The sequence below is a fragment of the Chelonoidis abingdonii genome, chromosome 9 (genome assembly GCF_003597395.2).
Source record: "Chelonoidis abingdonii isolate Lonesome George chromosome 9, CheloAbing_2.0, whole genome shotgun sequence".
Taxonomy (NCBI): domain Eukaryota; kingdom Metazoa; phylum Chordata; order Testudines; family Testudinidae; genus Chelonoidis; species Chelonoidis abingdonii.
The window spans coordinates 67145229-67158861 of record NC_133777.1 but is presented as its reverse complement, the minus strand read 5'-3'; the positions used below and the strand labels follow the sequence as shown (position 1 = coordinate 67158861).

Sequence of the window (13633 nt, the reverse complement as noted above, 5' to 3'; positions counted from 1 at the left end):
AACAGACCATTGTTAAGCAATCCTAGTATGGAGTACAAAACATTTGTTTCTTCTGAAATAGGCATATGACCTGTCAAGCATTGATTTTTCTTTGTGCTTTGACTTTATCTGAAATTGACATTTCTGTATTTAATTACAGCTTCAGTTTGCATAAAACTGTATTATGCCCAAATGTATGTGCGAACTCGCATTGTCAGTCGATGTTAATACCAATCTAACAATATTATCTCTGCTGCAAAAACTGTGGGAAGAGCACAGACATTTTTGTTTAAGAGTCTTATAAGTTGTTGCTGTTACATGTGGCTTTTTTGTTTAAATAGGTCTTATTTCCAGCCCATCTCTACCAAGGAGGCTATTGCTCCATTTGGAAATGTTCATTATTCCTCCATTTTGGAGTTGGTCTCCAGGAGCAACAATGACAAATTAAAAACAAAATGAACCTTGGAAATGATTTAGTTCAGATAACACTATAGCTCAGTGCTGTTCAGCTCAGCACAACAACGTCAGTAACAAATTATGTCACCATAGCTTTTCCATGTCACCTTTAGCTCTTCATCTGTTTTGGAGATAGGGTGAAGAGAGTCAGTGACCCACTGTGTAAATGTCTCACCACTTCTGACTTTGATTCACCTCATTCAAACTCCTGTTGCACTAGCAATGTGGATTCATGTTTGTTTAGAATTCTGATTCTTAAGGAAAACAAAACTTCATGGAGAAATTCAAGCCATGTTTTATAAAATAGTCTAGATCAGGAGTTTTCAAGCTTTCATAGTGGGCCACCCTCTTTCCCACTCAATTGCATGGACCACTTCCCTTGCCACTGGCAATCAAATAATATTTCTATGTTAAGAAGAGCAATTTTAGAAAACTAAGGTATTTTAGCTTCTTTTAATATGCTTTAGCAGCTTAAAAAAAGGAGGGACCCCGAATCAGCACTCTGTGACTGGCCAGCTCTCCAGAGACCACCACAGAGTACTTCTTTGACCACCAGTAATCCACAGACTATAGTTTGGGAACCATTGATCTGGAAAATTATGAAGGTGCTAGTCACCGTTACATACTTAAGGTTGAGTATTGAACTTTTGCAAGGTTAAGTTAGAAATTACAGTAGAAATCTTAGATGAATTTATGAAATCCACAGTAAAGCCAAATGTTTATCATGATTGTGTCTGATACCAATAAGTGTAATAAGTAATCTGTTGATTTCGTTTCAAAAAGAAAGTTACAGTACTCCTACATCCTTTCCTTATTAATTTTATGTTTAGTGCAGTAGCGTCTGGAGCACCAGTCTTAAACCAGTTCCCCATGTACAGATAGAATCGAAGCTGTTAATTGTTTGGCAATTAATTTACTTTTAGAAAAATCTTGAAAAAAAGATAAGGGGAGTGAAGAAACATTTCTGATAGGAAAAGAAAACTAAATCTAGCACTGTGGTGTACATGGCATGATCTTGGGGCTCATAACCGCAGCAGAAGAATAGTAAAATCTGGGAAGACATTTGCTTCACTACTGAGAAATTGTACAAATGAATAAGTGGCTAGACTGCTACTCACCTTATTTTCTCATAAAAAAATCTTTAGAATAATTTTGGACCAGATAGAACTCTATATATTTATTGTAGATTAGATCCCAAATAGAAATTCTAATGTCAATTATTGGGAGATTTTATTAGCATCTTTCCCATTTTACAAAATGTCTGTTTTCCATATTGTTGTTTTCTGGACTAGGGTTGTTTTCGTACCAGTGTCAGAATTCACACTTAAAGTTATAATACTTGTAAGACAGTTTATAATACTCAATTACCTGCTACTGCTAAGAGTTTCAGAGAACAGAAAAGTTACGTAACACACTGAACCTTGAAGATATAGTTAGAAAGGACTTAAAGCTTCAGGAAAATAAAGTCTTTATTTATAGTCCTTAGAAAAAGACATAAGCCAGCTAAGGCTGTCCTCTGAAGATGGATTGAATAAGTAATGTGAAAATCCTATTAAAAAGAGACTGAAATCTTCTCATGTAACTGCAGCATTGCCCCAAATTTGCTCCAGCCTGTGCAGAAAAGGCTGTTGCCTTGCAAGAAGAGTGTGTGTGTGTGTGAGATCCAAACCTATCACATTCTTTCAAAGCAGGATTTTGAAAGTATTGACTATCTCTGCATATGCCTTTTAGAGGAAGGTTCTTAATTCTTTATTTCACTTAAACTAAACATTTGATGGATTCTTAAATTTTGATGTCTTCAAATCAAAACTGGATGCCTTTGGGAAGTTATGCTTTAGCCAAACACAAATTATACTTAGTCAAACACAAATTGTTCAAAACATGGGTAATTGGGTCAAGTTTTATAGCCTCTACAGTATATACAGGAGTTCAGACTAGGTGATTTAATGATCCTTTCTAGCTTTAAACCCTATGAATGTTTGTTGTCCTTAGTGAAACGTGCTTGTTTGAGAACACAGGCATCTGAAGTCTTCCATTTATCTACATTTGAGAATGAGGGGAGTAGTTCATTGGTCTTTCCCATTCAATCTTAGGATCACTGCTAAGACTTACAATTGGGGCTTTTAATGTTGTTAGTTTTCTGATATAAGCATCTGACTACTACGAAATGGGCTGAGACCATCAACTAATTTCACGTAGACCATGAAACAGCGAGATGTGGTAACTACCATAGAACTCTTTATATCACATGGTCATAACAATGAAGTAATTTCTGTTGATAACCAAGAGAAGTTAGGCTTATTACTCAATTTTGATAGTAGCCATTCCTAAATTATGGCTATAAGTTTGAAGAGATAAGTAACAAAGCTTCTTCCTGATGTCAGACCTTGAGGTGTTAAGGTACGTCATTAACTGTATTAAAGATGAATTAAGCATTGCTTCAGATGACTGTCAGATTATCAAATCAGGAGATAAAAGCAAGAATGTGAAATTACCTCTAAATGATAATACTTAGCACAGAGCAATTTAGGAGATTTATTTATTCCTTATACAGGGCTAACTGTTTTTTTCTTTTCTTGATACTTATTCATATTGTAAGGGCAAGTTTTTAGATTGGCATCTTCTGAACCAGTATTCTCTGTGGTTAAATTAGCAAGTCAAGTCCCTCTCCCCACCTCCACCCTTCTTCTTGAGTAAAGAAAAGAGACTTTTTTTTTTTTTTTAGGGTATCGATCAGTGTTTTCTCTTTCCATGAAAATTGAACAGTGATTTAATTCAGAATAAAATCATATTTACTGTAAAATACTAATACCGGATAAGGTGGACATGTGCAAGATGCCCAGCTGTTAGGCTGATGGCTTCCTGGAGGAGTCTTCCATATGAAAAACATAAAAGCAGTTATGTGTAAGCTAGTTATTAATACCTAGAGAGGTGTGGCAAAGATGTTGCAAATTTATGGATTATTGCAGCTTGCCTTCTCTTGGCATGAGCACTCTCTGCTACCTGTGTATTGCCAGTCACCTTTCTTGGGTAGTGTCTGTGTGCAAAGGTCAGCCATAAGCAAGCCATAAATCAATTATCCTTTTAAGATTATGAATACTTAAAAGGTCAATTTCTTTCTGATATACTTATTGGCTTTACATTAAAATGAATCTTTGTAGGATAAAGTAGTTTTTCTCCTCCTAAATTTCAGAATTACTTTCTCTCTCCTCCTGTTGTGCTATGGAGACATCAGATTGCTCCCATTCCCAATTATTTTCCTAGAATTATATTTTAATAACTCCCCTATAATTTTGAGGGATTTACGTATATTCATCCAAAAATTCAAATACATCTGTCTGGCATTGCTAGCACATAAGACTAGTAACAGGATTCTGAGGCAATTAACATTTAAATGGTTATATCCTAAACTTCTGTGGTAATGTTCCTCCTCTTCTGGCTGAGTATTAAAGCTCAGGGCAATACCAGACAAATTAACAAATCTGGTATTACAGATACAAAATGTAAAAGTATGATCGCTTCCTGTAGTACATGACAATTTGTTTTTTTAAAATTAAGAAAAAGCTTTTCTATGTAATTAGTAATTTGTTATTAATTTTTTTACTTAACAGGTTACACTTAACACTATTAAAATATAGATAAGTGTTAAAAATAGCAGTGCCACAATTTTGTCAATTCTTTCCAATTCTATAACTGACAGATTAGGCACTACAGTTCTGTTTCATAAATCAAAGTACGCCCAATGATTCAGTAAAGTTAAAAACTGTGCTTTTACATTTAATTAGGTTTTCTTTATTGCATAATTTCCAGAGGGTTCTATTACTAATAAGTTCTTCATTTGAAGTTGAGCAAATCTGTATATTTAGCTAATTAATCATATAGATTTATTGCATTTAACTTCTTATGCTTCATGTTAAAACCTATATTTTAAAAATCAGTTGAAGACACTAACAGAATGTGTTCAATAATATCCTATCTTTTTATTTTCAGAAAAACACCAATATTAGAGACATTTAAACAGCCATATTATCCTTGAAGGGACATAAGTACCATACATTAACATGCCTGCTGTGGCTTCTGTACCTAAGGAACTATACCTCTGTACTTCATTGAAAGATCTTAACAAGAAAACAGAAATAAAAGCAGAGAAGACCAGTACAAAAAAGTATGTGAATTTCCTTGTTTAATTGGCTTTGTATTAATTGTTCAAATTCCACAGCTAAGTAACAAGTGATGCAGTGTTTAGTGCTCTTCTATAGAGATGGTGATAATGTAGACCAGTTTTCTAAGTAAGCATTAACTCATTAAGTAGCAGTGCTGCACTTCTGGCCAAATTCCAGCTCAGGTTGTGTACATAAATTCCCTCTTGAGTTTCAATTCAATAGCTAGCTTCCCTCAGTCCCTCCCGTCTAGTGTTGCTGTGGATTGTCAAACTAAATATGGAGAGATCATCCAAGAGATAATGTTTCAACAGTGAAGTAAACATGACATCTGTGAAAGTTTTTAAGTGCATTAGGATTCTTCGAGACAACAAGCTATATTAATGCAAGTTATTAACATAAGTTGAAAAATTCAGCCATCACATGGGAATAGAAACAGCCTAACTTTGGAATTTGTAGACTGAATCTTCATGCACTTATTGTGTGTTTTCATACGCCTAGTGCTTTAAAAGAACCAGTCAACTCTGCATTCTAGAGAGAACTGGTTCTGAACAGACCCTCTGTAGATGGGTTCTTGTTTGAAATATTTTAAACTGCCATTTAATTTATTACTGAATAATTTCTTTTCAGTACTTTAATTAGCAAGCTAATAAACAATAGCAAAGAGAAATATAATTCAGGGGGAAAAAATAGCTGTTTTAACTGTAAAACTTGGATAGTGATGCCAAAGGGATGTTTAAACTACATGGGCACGGAATGTGAACATTTAAGTCAAGAGTTCATTACAAAACTAACTGTTCTTTTGAAAACTAGGTCAACAATTGTGGTGTTTTTTAACTGACCCTTTCCCTCCAATTTCAAGTTATGCGCAGAGTGCCCTTAAGATCTTCAAGGCAGCGGAGGAATGCAGGTTGGACAGAGATGAAGAAAAGGCCTACGTCCTATATATGAAATATGTGACTGTGTATAATCTTATTAAAAAAAGACCTGATTTCAAGCAACAACAGGTAATATATCTTTCCGACTGCATTTTTTGTACTGGTAGAAGTAACGGAAGTACTTGGAATCAGGGGTCTTTATAGCTGAAGATTTTAGGTGCAGTTGAAAGAATTACATTTGTGTGCACTACTGAGACAGTAATTTCAGTAAAGGAATTGTATTTATTTAAATAAACTTTTGTAGTTTGTGTTGATAAACGAGACAGTCCATTATTGTAAGCCTCTTTTATTATTCTACTACAGTACACTTTGCTAATTACATTGGCATATCATCTACTAGACATTAAATAGTATGAGTCCTTTAATTAAGATAACCTTAGTTAAAAAGTGGATAAAATGTTTTTTACTCTCCCAACCTTGTGACCAGAGCTTGTTAACATTATAAAAATTAAATATTAACATACATATGAATATTTGCCTTGTTTATAAATAGTGTGGTATTTTTCTTAAAATATTTAAGAGAAGAACATCTCACTTTATTCACACTGTAACTATGGCAATAATATAAAATTAGTTTTAGATTATTTTTTCCTTCAGTAGGTAAACTTTAGTGTGCTGTAAATTAGGTGCTAAATGTTGTTGTTGGTAGTGTCTGCAGAAGTATTCTATCCTGTATGCACGTTGGATAGTATTAACTATGCTGAGGTGGTTCTTCTTGTTGTTTTAGGATTACTTTAATTCTATACTGGGACCTACAAACATAAAAAAAGCTATTGAAGAAGCTGAAAGACTCTCAGAGAGTCTGAAACTGAGGTATGTGTAACATTTTTTACAAAGCAATATGTAAATATTGCTGAATACTTGAAATTTGCGCATCTGCTGTTGTAGTTTTGCCTTTTAGACATTGTTTGCAGTAGTTGCTGATACCTGTAATCCAGAAAGATTAAACTTTCTAATTTGAGCCTTTTATTAAAACTGGATTTCATTTGCTATCATTCATCCCAGTCACTTCAAACCCACGTGCTTAGGATCTACCTTCAGTTTCTCTCTAACTTTTAATAAACAGAACTTTATACCATAAACAAATGTCAGCTGTTGTTTTTCATTAATGTATACACAAATCAGAGGCTCCAATGAAAACCTCTAGATAATTGCTGTTAGTCACTCTATTGAAAGTCCTTCCCTAGTATTCCTTCCTGTCACGTGATCATATCCAGGTGTATGCCATGAGCATTTCGCCAGGATAGGTATACCAGTATATTATACTGGGAAAGCGCTCTTAGTGTGGATGCAGTTTTTAGCAGGAAAACTGCACTTTTGCTCAGAGGCAATGTTTTTGAATGCTGCTTTTTTGGTAGCTTATGGATTGTCTCAAAGGAACAAAGATTGAGGGTTGATACAGTGACTAATTGTTTCAAGTGTATTGTGCAAATATGTGCTTGAGCAATTAAAATGTATATTGACATGTTTAAGGATACTTAAAAAGAAAAAAGTGGCTCCTGTACAGTCACAGAAGCCACTTTACAATAAATATATAAACCAATTTACTTTACTATTTTTCTGGCATAACTTTTTTTTCTGGAAAGTATTTAGTTACCAAATTTAAAACTCTGAGAGTTCAGGTAGTAAAACACCATTTGCCTTGAAGTAAGAGAATCTCAGTATGGATAATCCAATTTGCACGTCGTAGAAGCAGAAGAAAAAATTGACTTAATTCACTTTGTAAGAATTGTATTCATATTTGTAAGTGGTGGCTAGACATTCAGTATTGCTGAGATTCAATAAAGCACTTAAACACATGCTTATGTACTGTCTCAAATAGGGATGCTTCCTGAATCAGTGCTTGTGTCACTAACTAGAAAGTTACATAGAAACATCAGATTCCAAACTTGTAGCCTCATCCCTATGGAATGTTCATTACGCTGATAGTGAACCAGGATGTGACAGGTACATTTCACATCAGTGATGTAGTTTATTAATTGAATGTCCCTGTTTTGACTTGGGACAGTTCAGTGGTTGAATTGATGACATTCAAGAAGTCCTAATTAGCTAACATCTCATTAAGATAAATAGTAATTCACATGACTACTTGTTTACAATACTAGAGCTATCTTTACAATGAGAGGCAAAAAAACTTCCTATTGTTAAAAAAAAAATAGGTTAGGCCAAATGTCGTCTTAAAAGAGGCACCTAAATAACTGACCTGTTTTGTTTTTTTTTTCTAGAAGTCGTGAGTACCCAGTAACTCTTACAGACTTTATTGGAACTCCAGTGTTTGAATTCTTTAACGATGGCTACTGGGTGCTCAAAACTCTTGGAAAAAATCAGTCCACTTATTTAGGTACCTGATGCTCATAATTAGTTGTGATTTTCTGATTCAGTACGTCTTAAAAATATACTGAATAAAGACTAGGCTGAAGACTTCTCTGGCTGAGAAAATATAGAAAACTATAGGCTCAGTTATTCTTATACTAATTAGCTATTAGTGATACTGTTACTTATTAGATGCCAGACTAGATTTTCTTAGTAAAATTGTGCCCAGGGAGAATGACTAATACGTTCGGATGTCAGCATTATTTAAATCTTCACATGTAGTTGTACTTTGTACAAATGCAGAAGAGGGTGGGAAATTTAACATTTTCAGTGATGCCAGAGCAGAATTATATTACATAAACAGCTGAGGTTGAAGGAAGGAAATTGTAAGCCTTGAGAAGAGCAGAGGACATCAGTTGGTCCCAAAAAACAAGGTTAGTTATGAAATTCAAGAAGCACAGACAGGAATAATATCAAGCAGCTACTGAGGAAAATAGGAAGAATTTGGGAAGTCAAGAATAAGTGTTGTGAGACGTCAATATTTAAAATGTTGGGGGGAAAATTGCACAAAGCTACTGAAACAGAAGTTAAACATTTTTAAAAACGGACTTTTTCCTACTAGATATGAGGAAGCTGAAGTTCGGAAAAAGCTTGAAGAAAAAGAGAGACAAGAAGAGCAGCAGAAAAAGCAAGAAGTGAAAGATGATGGAAAGGCTTCAGCCAAACACTCTTCAGAAAATGCAGTAGATTCCAATGGAAAAAACCAAAGGGTAATGGAGGGGAATATTTACAGACATGCTAGTAAATCTGTAAATGCATGATGTTTAAATGAGCACTTCATTAAATCAACTGTTAATGAGGCCACTTATTTTATTGAAGAAACTGAGTTAAGTAGTAACGTTGCACCCATGACTAGATTATCTTTCTACAAGGTAAACAAACATTATCATTTAAAGATAACCATTTTAAGTTTACTTCTACCATTTTTGGTAAAGGCTTTATATTTTTTATGGCATAATATGAAACTTTTGAAAGATATGAATTTTTTATTAAACATAATTTTTGTCATAGACCTTTGTGGACATATTTGATACCTGCAGGACCCCACAGAACTCTTAAAGCTCAACAGAATAATAGACTTCAGTTCTTCCATAGAGCCCAGTTTTTTTCCTTATATTAAAAATTATGTTATTCATTAGTATATAACACTTGTGCCTTCTTATAATTTGAGGTTTATTGGTAACAAAATTGAGCAAGTTCAAGTGAAAGCTGTGTTCCGTCCTTTAAGTCCTCTTAAAGGCAGGCTACTGGCTCTCCACTTGGCTGATGGCCACACCATCAAATGGCTGGGCACATTGTGCATGTGCAGAGAGAGAGTCTCCTCTTATGTCTGGATAAATGCATGAGTGGACACTGTTTTTGCTACTCTGTCTGGATATTACAAGCTTTCATAATGAATTCTTTTGTTATTTAAACACAGTGAATGGAATTGTATCCCTAGCTTTGTGCATGGAAATGATCCTCCATGTTGCAGATCTTATGTTTCTTGTTTGAGAGGGTGCTGGCAAACTATGGACAAATTTCAGTTGGGCCTGGAATCTGTGATTTGAGTGGGCAAAAGTAGTGTCCCAGGGAGTCATGCATCATTTCTCTCTCCTGCCTTCCTCCCCCCAAAATCACCCAGCAGCAACTCTACCTAACAAGCACTGCAGTCCCAGGCTTTGTTACGTCTTCTGCAGCTCCCCTCGGTTATGGGCAACTGCCCTCCCATCCTCTTTCTTGAGACTTCTGGACATTTTGACAGCAGATCTTCGTAGAGATTTCCCTCTAGTGGGTCCCTTCCTATTGTATTCATGTTTTATGAGTCAAGGTCACTTACTGAACTTGTTACTTTATATTAGAAAATAAAAACAGCAACTTGTAACACTTTTTTACAATAATACAGATCAATGGTGAGAAGAAGGGTTCAGTGGATAGAAAAGATCAGCTTGACAGATTGAGTGGTAAGTGATGCAATGTTTCACAGGAAAAGTCTTCATTGTTTAACAGGAAAAAATGCTTCATACAGTTTAGTTAAACAGTGAGAGTAACTAACCATTGGAACAACTTACATAGAGGCATCATGGATTTTCCATTATTGGCCATTTTTAAATTGTGATTGGGGACTCTCTTTTAGAAAAATATCCAGAAATTTATTTTTGGGAAGTTTTATGGCCTGTTTTATGCAGAAGGTCAGACTAGAAAAGAGATTCTCAAACTGGAGGGAATTTCTTTGGGAGAAGGTGGGGGCAGCAAGAGAAATGTTAGGAGAGCAGTACCCAGCTCTGAAGGCAGCGCCACCGCCACAGCAGAGAAGTAAGGGTGGCATGGTATAGTATTACCACCCTTACTTCTGTGTTTCTGGTAGCAGCGCTGCCTTCCGAGCTGGCCAGTAGCCGCCACTCTCCACTCTGCCTTCATAGCTGGGTGTCCTATATGTACTTGTGTAGCAGAAGCACATGAGAGAGGGACATAAACAGCCACAGACACAAGAAGGAGAGCACGGTCAAATAGGTTTGAGAACCCCTGGACTAGACAATTACAGTGGTCCCTTCTGGCTTTGGATTCTCGGATAGCTTCCTTCACTCCCCCCCCCCTCCCCCGTTATGATTTCCTCTTTTTAAAATCAAAATTAGTGTACCATCTTAGTTTAGCATTGTGCTTGTTAATTATGACATTCAGTATATCAGTTGAGCCTCTCCAGTCTGTTTTTTTGTTAAAATTACATTTGACACTGAGGTTTTTTATGACTTCTTTGCTCACTTTCATAAAAGTTATCCTCAATTTATGTGTCATCAGGTGATTTGGTAGTGGTTGCTTTTAGGAATTACTGAATTTTGATCATTACACAATAATTCACAATGTAGTTATTTCAAATGTAAACTGAACTAACCGTGGCATGGTCAAACAGGACAAAAAAAAAAAAAGTCACCAGCTACAACTGGTATGAAATAGTCAAGGCATGTGTCTCAGAGACTTTTGTAAGAAAATTTTTATTTAAATAAAGGACCCTTTTCCCCAGGCTCCATTTCTACACTGTACAAATGTGAAATTCTTCTCTTGAATTCTCCTTCAACCTATAAACCAGTGCAGACTAGTGTGACAATACTGATTATTTTAAGCTGGTGTTTTTTAAATATTGTATAAAATCAAAGAACAGCTACTGTCTGTTTATAGTGGAAGCTAAGAGCTATAGATATTCATATCAGATGTCCCACCTTCATGATTTTGTGGGCAGAATTTCATATGGGAGATGAGCCTCGATGTTCAAATTCAGTTTTTCCTGAAACTATATTATTCCGTGGTCTTATTTATTTGCAAACAAGAGTCTTGACCTCTTCCATGAGATGTGATCACAAGTGATTTCTGTTTCTCTTTGTAATATATTTTTGCATATAATAGCTCCTGTATCTCAAGGAGCAATCACTGCTGAGAAACTGTTTCCAATGATGATGGACAAAAACATTGAATTGCTCATAATGGATGCTCGAAGCTTGAAAGATTATCAGGAATCCTGTATTCCAAATTCCATCAGTGTTCCAGAAGAGGCTATCAGTCCTGGGTATGGAATAACCTTTGTGTGGTAGAATCTTGTGACTATGCACTGATATTAATGAACTCTAACCATTTGGTGGAAGAGAAATAAAATATATTTCTCTGGTTTACTTGCCATATTCCATTTTAGACTGGCTGAAAACCATTTCCTTATACAGGAATTATGAGGAATTAACAAGTGAAGTAAGCTTGTGTTTTCAGTTTCAGAAAGTAACTGGCATGAGTGAATGAATGAGTTGTGAACATTTGGCCAGTTTAAGCATCTCGGTGCACTAATATAAGAACAGATCTAGGTTCATTGTTTCTTTGCTGTATGTATTGCATATAATCATACCTTTATCATCTATACGCAGTCTAAAAAATTTTTAGGCATTCTTGGACAAAATATGGTGTTTGTACTCAAACACGTTTTCCTATATTCCAGAGTCACTGCTAATTGGATTGAAGCTAAACTCCCAGATAGTTCTAAAGATCCATGGAAGAAGAGGGGACATGTTGATTATGTTGTATTACTTGACTGGTTTAGTTCTGCAAGAGACTTGCAGCTCGGAACAACTCTACAGAGCCTGAAAGATGCACTTTTTAAGGTACACAAGTTTGGCATTTTATATTTGTCTAACTTTATTATCCTGGTTGATGAGAAGTGGTTAAGTAACTGTAATTCTAAAATGCAAGAAAAACAGATAAAACATTTTGGGTAAACACCTTAGCATCTCTTCCTATGGTTTTCAGCGAGACTGTGTGGTTTTGATACTACGTGTATCTTTCACATTTTTTGCTTGCTTCCTCTTTCTGGCTGAGGACAACATAGCTAACTGTGTGGGGAGAGTAAATGTGATAAACGTTGTGAACCATCTCTTTAAAAATTCTTATCTGCCTGACTTACAGATCATTTGGGGAAGTAGCTGTCCTCGTATTAGTACATGGGTGGGTAACTTTTTGGCCCAAGGGCCACAGGTGGGAATTGAAATTGTATGGTGGGCCATGAATGCTCACAAAATTGGGGTTGGGGTGCAGGCGGCGGTGAGGGCTCTGGTTGAGGGTGTGGGGTCTGGAGTGGGTCTGGGGATGAGGAATTTGTGGTGCAGGAGAGTGCTCTAGGCTGGGATGGAGGGCAGGAGAAGGATAGGGGATGGGGCAGAGGGTTGGGGCATGGGGAGAGTCTCAGGGGTGCAGGCTCCAGGCGGTGCTTACCTCAAGTGGCTCCCAGAAGCAGCAGCATTTCCCTTCTCTGGCTCCTGTGCGGAGGCACGGCTAGGCAGGTCTGCGTAGTGCCCCATCCATAGGCGCCCCATCCACAGGCACCTCCCCCACTGATCCCATTGGCTGCAGTTCCTGGCCAATAAGAGCTGCAAGGGCAGCGTGCAGAGCAGAGCCCCCTGGCTGCCTCTATGCATAGGAGCCGGAGGGGGACATGCCACTGCTTCCGGGAGCCACATGGAGTGGCCCCCCTGCTCCCCAACTGGAGTGCCAGAGCACTGAAGTGGGGCAAGCCTCAGACCCTGCTCCCCAGCAGGAGCTCGAGGGCCAGATTAAAACGGCTGGTGGGCCGGATCCAGCCCCTGGGCTGTAGTTTGCCCACCCCTGTATTAGTATGTCAAGGACATATATTCAGTCAGTCCCTCTCCTCTCTCTTGCTAACTCATAATACATCATTCCTTGGAGCTCTGGGAAGTGGTCCACTACCAAATGTCCAATGAGGCAATCCGTGGCTGCCAAAGTGGAGGTAAATCGCTGTGAGCCAGACGCCTCCAAGATTGGAGGAGTTGGGAGAAAGTGAGAAGCCCCCATCGACACTCTTGGCCATCTTCTCTGGTTCTGTTTACTGGGGGAGCACGGATTAGATTGGCCTGAGTTTCAGCTATAATAAGAGTTTAGAAATTGAGCAGTTCTATTTAAAAATGGTTCAATGGTAAAAGATAAAATTGTAGTATGTAAATTCTATTAATTTTAAGTGTTTCCCTTCTCAGCTTTCTTGAAATAGATTGAGATTGTAAAAGGACTCTTGTGCACACAACATTTTCTGTCACCTGAAGCTGCACAGTTAGAAGGACTGAGAATTAGTGCTGGCATAGCCTGTTTTCTATATGTATTGCCACACACGTTTTGTGAACCCCACAAAGCTCTCAGGTCATACTAGTGAGCTCAGGGCAGGGTGGCAGGCTCAAGTCTGAAATTCTGGGCTTTTGTTGA

General features: G+C 37.0%; 1 protein-coding gene across 3 annotated transcripts in view; it reads left to right on the top strand.

Moving 5' to 3' along the window:
• USP8 (ubiquitin specific peptidase 8) overlaps window positions 1–13633 on the top strand; it is a 36939-nt gene that overhangs the window by 7329 nt on the left and 15977 nt on the right. For all 3 annotated transcript variants that reach the window (XM_032790613.2, XM_032790611.2, XM_032790612.2), the window contains exons 2-8: window positions 4426–4600; window positions 5458–5602; window positions 6261–6346; window positions 8469–8616; window positions 9792–9849; window positions 11288–11447; window positions 11865–12027. In XM_032790613.2, coding sequence (XP_032646504.1) covers window positions 4497–4600; window positions 5458–5602; window positions 6261–6346; window positions 8469–8616; window positions 9792–9849; window positions 11288–11447; window positions 11865–12027 — 864 coding nt within the window. In that variant the 5' untranslated portion in view covers window positions 4426–4496. The remainder of the gene's footprint in view (window positions 1–4425; window positions 4601–5457; window positions 5603–6260; window positions 6347–8468; window positions 8617–9791; window positions 9850–11287; window positions 11448–11864; window positions 12028–13633) is intronic.